This window comes from Theropithecus gelada, chromosome 20 (assembly GCF_003255815.1).
Source record: "Theropithecus gelada isolate Dixy chromosome 20, Tgel_1.0, whole genome shotgun sequence".
Lineage (NCBI taxonomy): Eukaryota > Metazoa > Chordata > Mammalia > Primates > Cercopithecidae > Theropithecus > Theropithecus gelada.
Genome location: NC_037688.1, coordinates 59,755,235 through 59,774,613, shown reverse-complemented (window position 1 = coordinate 59,774,613; position 19,379 = coordinate 59,755,235). Strand labels below are relative to the sequence as shown.

The 19,379-nt window shown below is 42.5% G+C and overlaps 1 protein-coding gene across 2 annotated transcripts in view; it reads left to right on the top strand.

Annotated features, from left to right (window-relative positions):
• Positions 1–12,457: 12,457 nt before the first annotated feature.
• The window catches only part of RBBP6 (RB binding protein 6, ubiquitin ligase), a 33,044-nt gene continuing 26,122 nt past the window's right edge, over positions 12,458–19,379 (top strand). For both annotated transcript variants that reach the window (XM_025370298.1, XM_025370297.1), the window contains exons 1-2: positions 12,458–13,664; positions 18,683–18,782. In XM_025370298.1, the coding sequence (XP_025226083.1) occupies positions 13,499–13,664; positions 18,683–18,782 (266 nt within the window). In that variant the 5' untranslated portion in view covers positions 12,458–13,498. The remainder of the gene's footprint in view (positions 13,665–18,682; positions 18,783–19,379) is intronic.

Below are 19,379 nucleotides of genomic sequence, written 5' to 3'. Positions count from 1 at the left end.
TGTTTGTTTTTTTGTTTGTTTGTTTTTGAGACATAGTTTCACTCTTGTTGCCCAGGCTGGAGTGCAGTGGCACGATCTCAACTCACCACAATCTCCACCTCCCCGGTTCAAGTGATTCTCCTGCCTCAGCTTCCCGAGTAGCTGGGATTGCAGGCATGCGCCACCATGCCCGGCTAATTTTGTATTTTTAGTAGAGACGGGATTTCTCCATGTTGGTCAGGCTGGTCTTGAACTCCCGACCTCAGATGATCTTTCCGCTTCAGCTTCCCAAAGTGCTGGGATTACAGGCATGAGCCACGGCGCCCAGCCTTTTGTTTTTGTTGTTGTTGTTGATACAGAGTCTCACTCTGTCGCCCAGGCTGGAGCACAGTAATGCAATCTCAGCTCACTGCAACCTCTGCCTCCCAGGTTCAAGTGATTCTCCTGTGCCTCAGTCTCCGGAGTAGCTGGGATTACAGGCAAGCGCCACCACACCCCGATAATTTTTGTATTTTCAGTAGAGACAGGGTTTCACTATATTGGCCAGGCTGGTCTCAAGCTCCTGACCTCTAGAGATTCGCCTGCCTCAGCCTCCCAAAGTGCTGGGATTACAGGTGTGAGCCACTGTGCCCAGCCCCTGAATTTTGTGTTGTTTAGTCACCCTTTTAAAGAAGTATTAAGGTCTAAGTGCCATGGCTCTTGCTTGTAATCCCAGCACTTCCAGAAGCCAAGACGGGAGGATCCCCTGAGACCAGGAGTTCAAGACCATTCTGGGCAACATGGTGAGCCCCCTGTCTTTAAAAAAAAAAAAAAAAAAAGAATTAATTAACTGAGTGTGGTCCTAGCTACTCAGGAGGCTGAGTCAGGAAGATTGTTTGAATCCAGGGCAACAGAGCGAGACTGTCTCTAAAAAAATATAAAAATTAAATTAAAAATATGTATGCCTAGCTAAATAATGTATTGTTCAGTTTTATGTGTCTCTGAAATTCATTAAAAAGTTATGTCATCTTTGGATACTTGCTTTGTTGATCCAGATAAGCTAAAAAGATTTCACCACCATGTTACTACATGTAGCTATATTTCATTTATTTCACTGCTGTATGATACTCCATTATCTGGAGAGACCACGATCTTTTCTTGTTGATGGGTGTTTCGGTTGTTTCCAGCTTTTTTTTTTTTTTTTTTTTTTTTGAGACAAGGTATCACCCTGGCACCAGACTAGAGTGCAGTGGCATTATCATAGTTCACTGCACCTTCAGCCTGCTGGGCTCAAGCAATCATCCCACTTCAGCCTCCCAAGTAGCTGGGACTACAGGCATGCACCATCACGCCTGGCTAATTTTTGTCTTTTTTGTAGAGATGGGATTTCACCATGTTGCCCAGACTAATGTCGAACTCCTGAGCTCAAGTAATCCTCCTCCTGCCTTGGCATCCCAAAATGCTGGGATTACAATTACACTTTGGGATGAGACAGGCACAAGCTACCGTGTCCCGCCTTTTTTTGTTTGTTTTTTTGTTTTTGCTTTTGTTTTTGTTCATTTGTTTGTTTATTTTTTTGTTTTTTGGTTTTTGGTTTTTTTTGAGACAGGGTCACACTCTGGGCACCCAGGCTGGAGTGCAGTGGTGACCTCCTGGGCTCACGCAATCCTCCTGCATCAGCCTTCTGAGTAGCTGGGACTATAAGTACGTGTCACCATGACCAGCTTTCCAGATTTTCCTCTTAAAAAGACAGCTTCCATTAATTCTTGTTCAAGTACAGTTAAATTTTACCTCCGGTATAGAGCCAAGAATAGAATTACTGATTCATAGAGTAAAGGGATGCTTAAAGTTGCTGGAGTTAAATTTTACCATGGATATATAAGCAAGAATGAAATTACATAGAGTATAGGAGTGTTCAAATTTGCTAGAAAATGCCAAATTGTTTCCCAAAGTGATAGTTCCAATATACATCCCATCATTGGGATACATCCCCCACCAATGATGGGATGTATATTGGAATAATCACTTTGGGAAACAATTGGTCTAGTCTCCAACTCTCACACACAGTATTGTCAAACTTCTAAATTTTGCAAATTGAATGAGTTTTGAATTAAATGAACAGTGTGAAAACAATGGATTTTTCACATTAATTTTCAGAAAATCTATTCATATGATGACTTAATTTATTACATTTCTACACATTGATTTTTTTTTTTTCTTTTAGGAGACAGGGTCTCATTTAGGCCTGGCACAGTGACTCACGCCTGTAATCCCAGCACTTTGGGAGGCCAAGCAGGCAGATCACTTGAGGTCAGGAGTTCGAGACCAGCCTGGCTAACATGGTGAAACCGCATGTCTACTAAAAATACAAAAATTAGCTGGGCGTGGTAGCTCATGCATGTAATCCCAGCTACTCAGGAGGCTGAGGCAGGAGAATTGTTTGAACCTGGGAGGCAGAGGTTGCAGTGAGCCAAGATCACGCCACTGCACTCCAGCCTGGGCAACAGAGGGAAACTCTGTCTGAAAACAAAACAAAACAAAACAAGGTCTTGCTCTGTCTCCCAGGCTAGAGTGGAGTGGCAAGATCATAGCTCACAGCAATCTGAACTTCTTGCGCTCAAGTGATCCTCTCACCTTGACCTCCCAAGTAGCTGTGACTGCAGGTGCACATCACCACGCCCTGCTGATTTTTAAATTTTTGGTAGAAATGGGGGTCTCCCTATGTTACCGAGGCTGGTCTTGAACTCCTGAGCTCAAGCGATCCTCTCACCTCATCTTCCCAAAGTGCTAGGATGACACGCTTGAGTCATCATACTTGCTGAACATTCTTTAAAAGACTGCTGAGAAGGCAAAACAAAAAGCCATCAACTATAATATTGTAAAAATCTTCTAAAAACAAAATCATCCCATCTGATTAAACCATCATAAAATATAGTTTAAAAAAACACAAACTTTTGGTAAATGTTCAGCTAGTCATTTATCAAACTGGAATGGCTGAAAAATAATTTAGAGAAAAGGTCAGTAAACTTTTTCTGTAAAGGGCTAAATAGGAAATATTTCACATTCCATGAACTATTCTTCTTCTTTGCTTTTTTTTTTTTAAACCCCTTTAAAATTTTAAGAAGTGCCAAGAGTGGCAGCTCAAGCTTGTAATCCCAGCACTTTGGGAGGCTGAAGTTGGGGGATTGCTTGAGCCTAGGAGTTCAAGATCAACCTAGGCAACATAGCAAGACCCCTGTTGCTAAAAAAAAAAATACAAAAAAAAACAAAATTAGCCAGGCATGTTGGCACACGCCTGTAGTCCCAGCTACTAGGGAGACTAAAGCAAGAGAATTGCTTGAGCCCAGTAGTTCGAATTTACAGTGAGCTATGGTCAAACCACTGCACTCTACCCTGGATGGCAGAGAGAAGCTCCCACAAAAAAACAAACAAAAAATAAACAACAACAACAACAACAACAAAAAAACCCATGAAATTTAAAAATTTGTGCTATTGGCAGAATAGTACAGGTTACTTTTGGGGGAAATGATTTTCAGTGAATTATTATTATTTTTTATTATTATTATTTGGGACAGAGTCTTGCTCTGTGGCCCAGGCTGGAGTGCAGTGGTGTGATCTCGGCTCACTGCAAACTCTGCCTCCAGGGTTCAAGCAATTCTCATTCTTCAGCCTCCTAAGTAGCTGGAATTACAGGTGTGCACCACCATGCCTGGCTAATTTTTGTATTTTTAGTGGAAACAGGTTTTGCCATGCTGCCCAGGCTGGACTCAAACTCCTGGCCTCAAGTGATCCACCTGCCTCAGCCTCCCAAAGTGCTGGAATTACAGGCATGACCCACCATACCCAGCTGAATTATTATACTTTTAATCCAAAAAACACAGTTGACTATTTGGAGGAAAAAAAAAAAAAAAGTTAATCCACGAGAAAAAAGCAGACTTATCAAATCACAGGTGCTGAGACATTTGGATATCCATATGTGGAAAGTAAAATGAAACAGAACCCACAGTTCATGCCATAAACAAAACTCAACTCAGCTAGACAAAAGAATTAAATATGAATGGCAAACTTAAAATCTTTTAGAATAGACTAAATGCATTGCCTATAAAGGAAAATCTTTTAAATTTGACATTATACTTAAACATTTCTATTCATCAAAGTATATCTAAACTAACAACTAAAAGATTTAAAAGGAATGAAGGACTTAGAAAAATCACCATTCTGCAACTGCCATACTAATCATTGTTCAGGTAGGACTGTTCAATGAATGAATATTAGACTAACGAGTGAAAAGTTCATGAGGAACAAGGTCTTCAAATAGTCTCAAAGTATCTCCCCACAAATTACTTATTAATTCCAAAGGGGTAATATCTGTATAGTGGATAAAACCAGCAAAACAACCTTATTTAAAAATCAAAAATAGGTTGGGTGTGGTGACTCATGCCTCATGCAAACATAATGATCTAATTGCAATGCGTTGTCCAGGATTGGATCAAAGGCCAGAAAAAAAAAAGAGATAAATTATATTAGTGGGTGGCAAAATTCAAATCTGAACTGTGAATTGGATCATAGTTCTGTATCAATGTTACATCTCTGAATTTTGATAAATGTAACGTGTAAGAGAAAATGTCTTTGTTCTCAAAATCTCAAGCTTTGAGAGGCCTAGGCAGGAGGATTGCATGAGTCTATGAGTTTGAGCTCGCAGTGAGCTACGATTGTGCCAGCCTGGGCAACAAAAGGCAACTGTGTCTCTGAAAATAAAAAAAGAAAAAGAAAAATAACATCATCAATAATGAGTAGCCATCATGGACTCCCTGCTGCAATGATTCCCTGAGTAGGACACATCAATTCTGTGGTTTTTCTGCCAGATATTCAAACTCTAAATCCAACTATGAGGAAACATTAAACCAAATCAAGAGACATCAATATAAATGAATTATCCCGTACTCTTAAAAAATATCAAAAGACTACCAGGTGCAGTGGCTCACACCTGTAATCCCAACACTGTGGGAGGCTGAAAAGGGAGGACTGCTTGAGGCCAAGGGTCCAAGACCAGTTTGGGCAACACAGCGAGACTCTTTGTCTCTACAAAGAAATTAAAAATTAGCCAGGTGTGGTAGCACATGCCTTAGTCCCAGCTACTCAGGAGGCTAAGGAAGGAGAATCACTTGAGCCAGGGAGTTTGAGGCTGCAGTGGTCAAGCCACTGCACTCCAGCCTGGGTGACAGAGCAAGCCTCTGTCTTGAAAAAAAAAAAAAAAAAAAAGCAAAAGACAAAGGCTAAGAAAATGTTTCAGAATAAAGGAGATTTGAGAGAGATGGCAACTAACTGCAATGTGTGATTGAGGAATGGCTCAAAGACCAGAAAAAAAAAAAGAGAGATAAATTACATTAGTGGGTGGCAAAATTCGAATCTGAACTGTGGATTGGATAATAGTTCTGTATCAATGTTACACCTCTGAATTTTGATAAATGTAATGTGTAAGATAAATGCCTTTGTTCTCAAGAAATATACATGGATGTTTTTAGGGATAAAGAGGCATGGTGTCTGCAAAATCCTTTCAGAGAGATCCAGATATACCTATATGAAGAAGGGCAAGGGACAAATGGTTAATTAAAAAAAAAAAAAAATGGGGCCAGGCACGGTGGCTCACGCCTATAATCCCAACACTTTGGGAGGCCGAGGGGCGGGAGGTGGGGGCACAGATCACTTGAGGTTAGGAGTTCGAGACCAGCCTGGCCAACATGGCAAAATCCCGTTTCTACTAAAAATACAAAAAAAAAAAAAAAAGCTGCACATGGTGGCTCATACCTGTAGTCCCAGGTACTTGAAAGGCTGAGACATGAAAATCGCTTGAACCTGGGAGGCGGAGGTTGCAGTGAGCTGAGATGGTGCCATTGCACTCCAGCCTAGGTGACAGAGTGAGACTGTGTCTCAAAAACAAAAAAAAAAGGAATAGGACAAGATGGGGCACGGTGGTTCATGCCTGTAATCCTAGCACTTTTGGAGGCTGATGGGGGAGGATCACTTGAGCCCAGGAGTTTGAAACCAGCCTGGGCTACATAGTGAGATCCCATCTCTACAAAAAAAAAAAAGTACCTGGGTATGGTAGCTGGAGCCTGTAGTCCCAGCTACTTGAGAGGCTGAAGTGGGAGGATTGCTTGAGCCCAGGAGGTCAAGACTGCAGAGAGCTATGATTGCACCATTGCACTCCAGCCTGGGTGACAGAGCGAGATTCTGCCTCTAAAAAAAAAAAGAAAAACAAAAAGGAAAAAAAAAAAACGAAATGGGACAAAATGCAAACAATTGCTGAATCTGAGTAAAGGCTAAATAGGGGTTTCTTATGTTCTTGCTACTTATCCATAAGTGTGAAATACTCCAATTGAAAAGGTTGTATGCTTTCACCTATGATTCCAACTACATGACATTCTAGAAAAGGCAAAACTATGGAGACAGTAAAGAAATCAATGATTGCTTGGGGTTTGGGGTGGAAGGGAGGGTTGGGGAAACAGTAGCATAGGAGAGCCAGGGTTAACACCTTATTAACTGATTGATTGATTGATTGATTGAAACAGAGTTTCACCCTTGTCATCCGGGCTGGAGTGCAATGGCACAATCCCAGTTCACTGCAACCTCTGCCTCCCAGATTCAAGTGATTCTCCTGCTTCAGCCTCCTGAGTAGCTGGGATTGCAGGTCCACGCCGCCATACTCGGCTAAGCTTTGTATTTTTCATAGAGATGGAGTTTCACCATGTTGGCCAGGCTGGTCTCAAACTTCTGACCTCAGCTGATCCACTCACCTCAGCCTCCCAACATGCTGCAATTACAGGCATGAGCCACTGCACCTGGCCAGTGTCACCATTTTAAAACAGACTCCATCTTAAAACTAGCAAGACACATTCCTTGCTGGTCACGGCTCATGGTCATATGATGTTTACAACTGAAGAAACAGCTTAGTAATGCCTGCAAGGACAAACTCCTCCGACAACAAAATGTCCAGATGTCCCAATCTCTCATAACAATATATGCTTTTACCATCATTATAGTCATGCTTTTTGATATACTTATGCACTAAAATGCCAAGGATAAATTTCTTTAAATCAACAAGGTAATAAATTTTGTTATGCTGTCAGCCCACTAGCACGTAGACAGAGCTTAGCTTTCACATAGATAAGACCCCTATATTAGAAGAGGTTAAAATAAAGACAATGCATGCCTCCTCTTGCTTTCTGAGGACGCCCTACTCTGCAACGGAGTAGCTTTCAATACACTATCTCTTCTCACTGTACTCTGAGACTCACCCTGAATTCTTTCCTGTGCCAGATCTGAGAACCCTCTCTTGAGGTCTGGATGAGGATCCCTTTGTCCAGCAACAGGACGGAGGGTTGACTAGGAAGGACACAGGGGAATTTTAGGGCTTTAACGGTGGACATATGTCACTGTACACTTGCCAAAATCCATAGAAATGTACAACACAAAGGGTGACTCCTAATATGAAATGTGGACTTTAGTTAATAATGTATCAACACTGACTCATCAATCATAACAAATATATGACATCAATGCAAAATGTTAATAATAGTGGAAGCTGTATGAGGGGAGACGGGCATATGGGAACCCTGTACTTTCCACTCAATTTTTCTGTGAACCTGAAACTGCTCTAAAAAAGAGTATATTGTGTACCAACAAAAATTAAACATTAAAAAAAATTAAAATAAGGCTGGGCACGGTGGTTCACACCTGTAATTCCAGCACTTTGGGAGGCCAAGGTGGGCAGATTACTTGAGGTTTGGCGTTTGAGACCAGCCTAGCCAACATGGCAAAACCCTGTCTCTACTAAAAATACAAAAATTAGCCCAGTGTGGTGCTGGACTGTAATCCCAGCGACTCCGGAGGCTGAGGCAAGAGAATCGCTTGAACCCAGGAGGCGGAGTTTGCAGTGAGCCAAGATTGTGCCACTGCACTCCAGCGTGGACAAGAGAGTGAGATATATTTTGTCCTTTATTTACTTATTTATTTATTTTTTATACAGGGTCTCACTCTGTCACCCAGGCTGGAGTGCACTGAGACAATCACAGCTCACTGTAGCCTCTACCTCCCAAGCTCAAGCAATCCTCCCACCTCCGTCTCCTGAGTAGCTGGGACTATAAGCATGTGACACCACACGTGGTTATTAATTTTTTGTAGAGATAGGTTTTTGCCATATTGCCCAGGCTAGTCTCAAACTCCTGGGCTCAAGTGATCCTCCCAACTTGGCCTCCCAAAGTGCTAAGATTACCGGTGTGAGGCACCACTCTTAGACTCTTCATTAACAATATATTTCACAGTGAAAAAGGGAATACAATGATCTTCGTTCTATATTATACCCTGTACACCAAAAAAACAATCAAATAGATTACGGAGTTTAAAATCATGAAGCTATACATAAACTAGAAGGAAATATAGCAAAAAGAAAATCTAAGATGAGTGCTGAGTGGGCTACAAGCCATTTCTCCAAGCAAAAAAAAAAACATAAAGCGAGAAAGGTCAATGGACTTTGTTTGGAGACAGATTCTCCCTTTGTTGCTTAGGCTGGAGTGCAGCGGCACGATCATAGCTCACCGCTGCCTCAAACTCCCCAGCTCAAACTATCCTCCCACCTCAGCCTCCCAAAGTGCTGGTATTACAGACGTGAGTCACAGCACCCTGTGGATTGATGGACTGTATTACATAAACTGCAAAAAATAAAAATAAAAAAAAATACCCCAACTAGAGGCTGAAATATTAAATAAAGTAGAAAGTCAACATAAAAGCAGTCAACTCTCTGGAGAAAATACAGTGTGATGTAAGGGACGTATCTACCTTCTGTGAATTGGACTGAGAACACTGAGGCTTAGAACCTGATGATGGTTCTGCTGTTGGTGCTTTTTTTTTTTTTTTTTTTTTTTTTTGAGACAGAGTCTCACTCTGTCACCCAGGCTGGAGTGCAGTGGCGCGATCTCGGCTCACTGCAACCTCTGCCGCCTGTGTTCAAGGGATTCTCCTGCCTCAGCCTCCTGAGTAGCTGGGACTACAGGCGCCTGCCAATGTGCCTGGCTAATTTTTCTATTTTGAATAGAGACGGGGTTTCACCGTGTCAACCAGGATGGTCTCGATCTCCTGACCTCGTGATCCACCCACCTCGGCCTCCCAAAGTGCTGGGATTATAGGCGTGAGCCACCGCGCCCGGCTTTTTTTTGAAATGGAGTCTCGCTCTATTGCCCAGGCTGGAGTGCAGTGGCAAGATCTCGGCTCACCACAACCTCTGCCTCCCGGGTTCAAGTGATTCTCCTGCCTCAGCCTCCCCAGTAGCTGGGATTACAGGTGAGTGCCAATGTGCCAGGATGATTTTTGTATTTTCAGTAGAGACAGGGTTTCACCATGTTGGCCAGGCTGGTCTTGAATGCCTGACCTCAGGTGATCCGCCCGCCTCGGCCTCCCAAGGTAATGGGATTACAGGCATGAGCCACTGCACCTGGCCTTGTTGGTGCATTTTTAAGATTAAATTCAATATACAAGCATAGGACAGCTTCCCTGGGACCAGTCACAAGCTCAGGCCTGTAATCCCAGCACTTTGGGAGGCCAAGGCGGGAGGATTGCTTGAGGTCATGAGTTTGAGATCAGCATGGCAGCATAGAGAGGCTCTGACACCACTGAAAAAACTAAAAAATTAGCCGAGCATGTTGGCACAAGCCTGTAGTCCCAGCTACTCAGGAGCCTGAAGCAGGAGGATTGCTTGATCCCAGGAGTTCAAAGTCACAGTGAACTATGATTGCACCGCTGCCCTCCAGTCTGGGTGACAGAGCAAGACCCGGACTCCAAAATAATACTACTAATAATTAAACAAACAAAAAGAGAACAGCCTCCATGAAATAGACCTCATTCCAACTTCCTGAGATTGAGTAGTTTACTACAGACAGCAGGCAGGCAGAGCTCCTTGGATCTCCCAATTCCTCTTGCTGGAACTGAACTTTTGACATAAGAAAATAAGTTAAAGGGTCTAATAACTGTCTATGGTCAGTGATATGAGGCTGTATTTACTGGGTTTGAGAACGACAAAGGTTTGAAATCCTGGGACATGGGACCTCCAGAATTGTAACATTATGGGAAGATTAGACAGGAGTGCTTCATTCACTGCAGGATAATACAAAAGGCTTTTTCAGGGCTTACAAAACTATTGGTAGGGGAGAGAAGTGGCAGGGAGAACAGCTCCATATTACCCAAGGAAAACGGCAAAATTTACAGTTCAGCTCACTGAAGAAAAAAGAAAATAAAAAGATTTTGTTTAAAAAAAGAAAACTGCAAAATGAAGATTAGTAAAAGAATTTAGTGAAATGGACCAAATGTAGCATTGTGTCAATTAGTCAGGCAACTCAAGTCATAGGCTTATTGGGGGTGGTTAATGCATTTTTACCTGTTTGACGTGATATGAAGTGAGGCCTCTGTAAGTGAGAATATCAAGGTTGAACAAAGCTCTTGGCGGATTAGAACAGTTGGACCAATTGACAACATTCTTTCCAAGGACACTCTCCCACTGATTAGGTTATGATCCACTCTATCCTATCCTGAGGCTGTGGCCCCCTTTGAGATCCATGATGCACCAGGCTGATTAAATTAGGCATTCAGTATATAAAGCAGTAGGCCAAAGACAGGCGAAGGGAATAGATTCACCGCTTCAGAGTGAATGCCATGATGGTTTGCAATTTTCTCGTCGAGTTTTCCTTTCACTAGAGATAGCCTTCGCCCTTTCATTCACACAGAGGCTTTTAAGAAAAAGCAACCAACCTAAAGAGGACCTGACAGCAAGAAATTTTTGGTGAATTAACAAAGAGGTAAAAGTGGAAGAAACGTGTTATATATGAAAAGTACTGATGTGTGTGGTTGAGTTAAATTGTATTGGTGTCTCTAGAGCTGCCCTATGACTGTGGCCAAAATTGTATTGCCACGATATCTCTATGGATCACGTAAAAATGTATCCAGCAATTCAGCACATATTTATTGAGCACCTACTATGTTCTAAGATCTGAGGATACAGCAAAAACAAAGATAAAGATAAGATCCCTATTGTCAGCTGAAGGTAGAGGTTGGGGGAGACAGATAATTAAAAAGTAAATGTATAACTGTCAACTATCTGCAAGTGCTAGGAAGAAAAGACTAAAGGGATAGAGAAAGATCGCCATCTTATTCAAAAAAGATGGCCTTAGGAAAGCTTTTCTGACAGGATGATGATTAATTTTAAATCAAGTTCAGTAAGAATTTGGAGTGTGTTTTCAGGAAGTCCCTGGGAAACTCTGCTACTTCTTGGCTATAGGATCTTATTCTCAGTTGCCTAGATTCATTGAGCCTCGCCTGTAAAATTCAGACTAGATGAGGAACATGGATTGTAAACGATAGTTACTATCGTTTGTGAATGTAATTTTATTATATTATGATTTTTTCTGAATGTAATAACGTCCCCATGCCTGAAGGAAAAAAATTCCAATCTACTGAGGTGGGTTCTTGTCACTGTTCCTGGCATTTGCGCTTAGGAATGGAATTGGGACCCTGCCACTGAGCAGGCATCCCCTTCTGCAAATTCAGAAAGTACATGATTGCTAGCTTCAGTTCCATCATCTGTAAATCGGAAATAATGGTCATGTTGACCACGTAGGGTTTTTGTTGTTAAATTGACATTTATTGAGCCACCTATTAATATTTCTGTGCACTGAGCCATGTCAATGCACCGGCATGGTCTTAGACTATGGATTTATTTAATCCATAACAAACAAGTAAACCAAGTACTATTTTTAATGGCATTTTACAGCCAAGGAGACCCAGGCACAGAGGGGTTAAATCTAGAGCCCCACAGGTGGGGATCCAACCCAGACAACGTGGCTGCTGAGCCTGGCAATGTTATTATGCGATCAGCCCGGTGCCTAGCACATAGTAAGAGCTCAATAAATCTGTATGGTGCGAGTGGCTGTTGTCAGTTCTTGGCAGCGGCTGCTCCACGATTTCCACTTGTGAAGAGTATAGGGTAGTCAGTTTATTAGGGAAGCAGCAGCTAAGGAGCGCTTGCATAGCAACCATAGTTTTCTGCTTAGCAACCATAATGCTCACTTAAATTGGGAGGCTTAGGGGAGCTGACAGGACCTGTGGGGAAAGGGGAGTTAGCTGGCCACCCCTAGGCAAGCCATTTTGCAGTGGAAACTGCACGCAGCCCCGGCAAGGCGAGCTCTCCCCACCGAGCCTCCCTGTGAGCCGCTCCTCCCGACGCGACAACCCCCCTCCCTTGTGAAGCAATTGGTTCCTCCCGTTGTCTCGGCTCGTTCAGTTTCCGCGCTCTGGAGTCACAAAGCACGGGGTCACGTGGGCGGGCCGTGCGCTTTGTGACGTCAGCATCCCCGCCCCTTGGCCCGCCTATCGGCGCACGCCAGCCCCGCCTCGCGCGCGCCGCCCGTGCAATCCCTGCTTAAGAGACCCCGGAGTGGGGCGCTCGTCCGAAGCCAGGCCGCGTCCGCCATAGTGCCTGGCTTGGAAGTGTCGCCGCCGCTCGGTGAGGGCCCCCGAGCGGCAAGGGGGCAACACAAAAAGGGAGCCGGAGAAGCCCTGGCCGCTGCCCGGCAGCTTGCGGGCGTGTTCTCCCGGTTCCGGGCCTCAAGGCGACGGAAACGAAAGGCGAGCGAAGCGCGGAGGATCCGGCGAGAGGAAGCGTCAGGGAGCCTCGGCGGTGTCCCCGGGGTCCGCCGAAGCCACCCGGCCGCCGGCTGGGGCCCGGGGTGGTGAGGAAGTGCTCCGAGGCCTCGCGGAGGCCTAGTGCCGGCTTTGTGTCCGAGGCGGCGGCGGCGGCGGGGGGAGGCGGAGCCGGGGGCGGCCTGCGGGAAGGCCTCTCCTCCGCCGACCGCGCGTTTTCGGCCTAGGCCGCGGGGCCGCTCGTGGCCTCCGGGGAGCAGGCGCCAGGGGTTTGTGTGCGGTGGGGGCCTGGGCCTGGGCCTGGGGAAGCTGACGCCGGTCGTCCGGAAACCAGGAGGAGGCGTGAGGCCGCTCGTGGACTCCGGGCCTAGGCCCTCTCCCCTCAACCTTCTCCCGGGGCCTGGGTCACCCCAATCCACGGAGAGAGAGACCCGCCGGGAGGTGCGGCCGCGCTATGGACCCCTGACCCCGTGGGGTCGCTCGGACTCTTAACGTGTGGACTGACCGCTACTGACTGCACCGCCTATCCCCCCGTCTCTGCCGGCCCCTTAGCATGAGCGAGGGGGACCCAGCCGGGTGACATTGTGCCCGTTGGCGGATTCTCGATTTCCCCTCTTACCCGTCCTCGTCCTCCTCCTCCCCCATGAAGTGATTCTGAGTATCGGGGGGGCTCTGGATTATTGTTCTGACGAACCCCTGCTTGTGGTTGGGGGGTATTTAATCTGAGGCCTTAGGGTCCTTCGGTGTCTTTTAAGTGTTTTGTGTGTACATATTTTGCTCTTAAAGTTTATAAATATACATATATTGAGAGTGTCCACGTCTCCTCGCTGAACCTTAGGAATCCCTTGGCACCATGTCCTGTGTGCATTATAAATTTTCCTCTAAACTCAACTATGATACCGTCACCTTTGATGGGCTCCACATCTCCCTCTGCGACTTAAAGAAGCAGATTATGGGGAGAGAGAAGCTGAAAGCTGCCGACTGCGACCTGCAGATCACCAATGCGCAGACGAAAGAAGGTAAGGGCCGCATGGTCTTAAGATAATTTGCTGGCTGGAGAGAGATACTAGTTAGAAGGTGCCTAGCAGGAAGCTAACCGCCATTATGTCTCTCGTGGGACTGTTCGTTCTAGTACTTTGGATACAGCTTTCATTGATAGCCAAGGGTTGCAGCAGCTGGCCTTGGAGTTTCACTGGTTTATTTTATTTCTGCATACTTGGGTCATCTGTAACAGGCTAACCCAAAACGTGGAAGCCTGATTATTCTTTTTGCTGTTTTTTTAAAATGAGGGAGGGAGGGAGGAGAGGGGAATAGCTATCTAGACTCTTTGGGTGCTTGTCTTAGGGCGTTTTCTAACTTATTTTCCATCAAGAGGGAAGGAGAGCCTGTGCAAGACTTGTTTGTTCGATCAGCCAAAAAAAAAAAAAAATTCTCCAACCTAACAACATTGTGGAGTTTGATGGCAAATTTTACGTCCTGCCTTCCTCCCTCCCCGCATTTATTTATTTGGAGTTGCTTGCCTGTGTTGTGGAGAAGGGATCTGAACTTTAATATTTTTGAGGGTTTAATCAGTGTTGGAATTGCTTTTGGATCTTGAAATGTTCTGATGTCACCGCTCTTGTGTGTCAGCTTTAGAATTAGTAACTACTCTTAAGATTTATCAATTCGATGAAGATCAAAAGTACTGATTTTTTTAAGTGGTAGTTGCTAGATTTTACGTGACCGTTGATACTAAGATATGAAAAATAGGCGGCTACCATAGAGTACAAATAAGCCACTGATAAGAATCGTTAGATTCTTTCTCCTTTTCAAAAGTATTTGATAATATTGGGAACTTAACAGTAGATCAATGTGACAGGCAGTCTTTCCTGACTCTGAACTTGTTTTGGTTTCTTTTTCTCAAATCAGTAATGCTGATGTGTGTTTTTTAGCAGTTCGGTGTTCTAAAGTTACTGATGGGATGAGAAGTGAAGTTGACAATTAGGTTAGGGTATTTTTTTAGTCACTGAATTTTTATCACACTTAAGGTGTGACACGGATTCTTTTAGTTGAAATGGGAGGTCCCCCACTTCCAGCCTGTAGTTTAGGTAGAGTAAATCTTGTCATGTAGACCAGTTTTCCATTTACGATGCAGACCTAAGTATAATTGTATTAGGTTAAGGAACAGCAGTGCTGGCGTATCATGACTCAAAAATATTAAGGAAGAATTTTATTTGCTCAAATGATATTACGTGAAAATACTGTCTGCTTCCCCAGCTTTTAAAAACAAGTATCATACCCTTGGATAATTGGAGCTGTGTGGAATCCTCTGACTAAGGAGAGGAAGAACTGGTGGTGGTCATGAACAGCTGAGAAATAGCTTTATTTAAGTGTCTCACAAGCATCCCTTAACTGTAACAGTCACATTTCACAGAACAGATGGGTTTATAAGAAGTTTGGGCCATCTTGATATATTGAGTATTTATGAATGAGAAGAGAGACAATATGAATGGAATTAAAGGATATTAAGACAATTTTTATCGTCATATATTCAAGTTTCATATCTTACTGGAGTATTACACAATTGAATCATTAGGGCTAGGCGTTATCCATCTTTTCGACTGAGCAATTGAATGCAACTTTTTTGTTTTTTTTTTTTTTCCTGTAACAGAGTCTCACTCTGTCACCCAGTCTGGAATGCAGTGCCACCATCTCAGCTCACTGCAACCTCCACCTCCCTGGTTAGAGCTATTCTCATGCCTCAGCCTCCCAAGTAGCTGGGACTACAGGTGTGCGCCACTACACCCAGCTAATTTTTGTATTTTTAGTAGAGACAGGGTTTTGCCTTGCTGGCCAGGCTGGTCTTGAACTCTTGGCCTCAAGTGATCCACCCACCTCGGTCTCCCAAAGTTCTGGGATTACAGGCATGTGAATGCAACTTTAGACTGGGTAAGTTATAGTTGAAAGAATCCTGTCCAGAAATTGAAGAGTTTTGTTATAGTTGAAAGAATCCTGTCCAGAAATTTAAGAGTTTTGTGACTTTGTGTAACCAATTTTTTTTTCCTAGTCCAGGAAGTAAATGATACGTAATTCAAACCCAGAAAGCCAGGGAAGTGATTTGCCCAGCACATTTTCTTTTTTATATTTATGTGAGCTGCCCTTTATTGGAGAAAGATTTGATGTTAGGTTTTTTAAGAAAAGGGAGCTTTGAGGGAGAAAATTTGTTTTTTATGCAGTCCTCAAATTAAGAGAGAAAGAGATATTGATGGTAGCTACTTAACTAGTTTTATGGAAAATAGTATCCAATGTCACAAGGCAGTTGAGTAGAACGCCACTTGATTTTCGCACTGATACTCAACATATTTACTAAAGAAAACTATGGTAATCTTTTTACCATAGTTAAGGTCCAGTTTCTTAATTCCTTTCTTATAGTTTTAAAATCCCTAATCTACTATGTTTCTATAAAACATTTCCTTACAGTTTTGGAATGCTGTCCATGTTGAGGTCCCTTACATCTTTTTTTTTTTTTTTTTTGGAGACAGATCCTCACTCTATTGCCCAGGCTAGAGTATAATGGCACAATTTCCGCTCACTGCAGCCTCAACCTACCAGGCTCAGGTGATCCTCCCACCTCAGCCTCCTGAGTAGCTGGGACTACAGCCACACACCACCATGCCCAGCTAATATATTGTATTTTTTTTTTTGGTAGAGATGGAGGTTTTGCCATGTTGCCCAGGCTGGTCTCCTGAGCCCAAGTGATCCTCCTGCCTTGGCCTCCCAAAGTGCTGGGATTATAGGCTTGAGCCACTGTGCCTGGCCTAGGACCCTTAAATCTTGATAAGACTAAAATGCTTGGGTCAGAATTCCATGTATTTTAGACAAGAATCCTGCTTGTTTCTAGACTATATTTCAAAATGAATCTCAAGTAATCTTTGTTATATATGAGAAACTTTTCTGCTTTTCTGCACACCGACCCCTAAAAAACAAAACATCCTTCATTCTGAAATTAAAGTGTGAGAGGTTTGGAAGCTGAATATGAAGAGTTTATAAACGACTCTTACTATCTTTCTAACTCTCCATTTCTCAGATTCATGTTGTTTTTCATTTCATCCATGCCTTTCATGTCTGGGGTCAAAAAAACTGCCAAGCACAAAGGGTCTTTTGAAGCCAACAGACTGCTTGTTAAGGAGGTATTTTAAATGAAATAACCCCCAAAGTGTCTTTACTTTAATACCCCTAGAAAGGGGTAAGAAATCATCATTGTAAATCAGGTATTTAAAAAGTCAGTTAGAACATCTGTTTTGAAGGGCATTGAGGCACCTTTTAGTTTGACACAGTACTGTGCTAATCAAATTAATAGGCTGTCTTGGAAAGCTCTTGTGAGTGCATTGAGTTGTTAGCATATTCAGAAACTTCCTGTCAGGTGTTTGACACTGTTTTGTTTCTAGAATTAACTTTAAACAAATCTAGTCACCCCATACTCTCAGTTTTTCTGAATCAAAACTTTCTTGGAATTTGGGACTATCATGAACTATCCAAGATAATGATTATAGTCCTACATTGGCATGCCTAAATCTAGGAAATTGCCTACCTCTGATTGAATACCTGTGAGATACCACCTTCTATTTGAAGTATATAGAAAATAACCCTTGCCTGAACAATTTCATTTATAACAAGGAGTACTATTAGCATTATGACCAAAAATAATTAATATACATTAAAAGCCGGATACGCCTACATATGTGGTAAGCTTAGTAATCGGAAGAACAGAGATAGTCACTTTGTGCAGAGTAACTTTAAGTGAAGCAAGTAAACTTAATGACAATAAAAAGGCCTGGTTGGGTGATTAAAGGAGATGGATACATTTTTGCATCTTCAAGATAATTTTTCTTTTTGGTAATTTTACAGATTCTTTCACCACAGTTAAGGTCCAGTTTCTTAATTTCATTCTTATAAAAGTATTGCAGATAGCCCAAGGAGTATAAAAATAGGATCCATTCATCTCCCTCTTGGTTTTCCCAGAAGGTGACATCACGGTTTATCCAGTGGCTGTAGCCAGTAACCCAGGGATTCCTCTGGCCTGATTCCTCTTTCTCTTTCATCTCCCCAATATTCGGTCCATCAGCAAGCTTTGTCAATCCTACCTGAAAACATTCTGTCTTAATTTCTCTCTGTCACATCCTAACATAGGTCATCATTATCTCTACCTGGATTGTTTAACAGCCTCATTATTAGTTCCCTGGTTTCTATTCTTGTTCTCCTACAAGCAGTCTTTTTTTCTTTAACAAAAAGCAAATAATCACTTTGCTTAAAATCCTTCAGTGTCTACCTGTTGCACTTTAAAACAAAATATAAATCAGTGTATGGTCTATACCTTTCTGTCATTCTTCTCTTTTATTTTCTTACGCTGTTCAAGCTATTTCGTGTCATTTTCCCACATGCTTTTCTTATCTTCTGCCTGAAATAGTCCTCAACCAGTTTTTTTCCCCGTATCTGGCTGGGTTCTCAGTCCTTAAGGATCCAGTAGAAGTTCCTCCAAGGGGCTTTCTTGGAATCATCATGCTATCTGAAGTTGTATTCCATTATTCATTCCTTGTTAGAAAACCATTTTCTCTTTATTCATAACATCATAATTTAATTTTTGGTCTATCTTCCTCAGTAATAATTTCTGTGAGTGCAGGGATTGTAATACTCAACTAATGTTTAGGGACTAGGAGAGACAGAATATCTTCATTCTAAATAACAGCTTTTTCTCGGCTCATATGTTCAGCATTTCTGACTAAACTAAAGAATGACAGTGTTACTGAGATTTGGAGTTCCACAAAGGTAGAGGTGCCAGAGCCAAGAACCTGCTGATGATATTTGTTGTCCTTTGAAAACAAGCCCTCTTACAGCTTTGGATGTTTGTTCTGACAATATCAGTAATCTAGTTGCAAGGAACTTTTAGTTATTATATTTAAAGTTCATTTCCCATGAAATTTATGTTTGAAGTTTTCTAATTCTTGGGTACTCACCCAAATCCCCAAATGGAAATTCGATTCTGTCTTTTTATTTACAGAATATACTGATGATAATGCTCTGATTCCTAAGAATTCGTCTGTAATTGTTAGAAGAATTCCTATTGGAGGTGTTAAATCTACAAGCAAGACATATGTTATGTAAGTATCAAATCTCATGTATTTCTCAAAATAGACTTTTTTTTAGTTTGTTTTTTAATTTTGTGAGAGAAAACTATATTTTAGAACTGAACTCATTACTTTAACCTTAATGAATACATTTTCTCAAGACTGTGAGGATAGTGGGTTTCTTTGTTCGTTTGTTTTTTATTTCCTCCCCCGGTTAAATTGACTTAGCCTGTGGTGAGAAGGGCCATTATTAGGAAAAAATGTTTTCTCCATATGGGCAGTATATGCAAAGACAAGAAAGTGATATTCAAATTATTTCTGTGCCTTTCTTTGACTGCTTTTTTTTGAGCGTGTTCCTTCGGTTTTCTTCACGACAAAAATTTAGTGTCGTAGACATTGGTCCTAAATATTTTGACAGCATCAAGAGTATTCAGCAATGCTAACATTTACTCTTTATTAATAAGGAGCTTTGGCTGAGAGGCATAAAGTATATAGGATTTATAATCATAGGCACTGAAATCAGGCTTAGATTTGACTCCATTTACTGCTTCATACCAGTTGTGTGACTTTGGACCTTGGGTAAGTCTCTGTGCCTCAGATTCCTCAAAAATAAAATAGGGATGTGAGTAC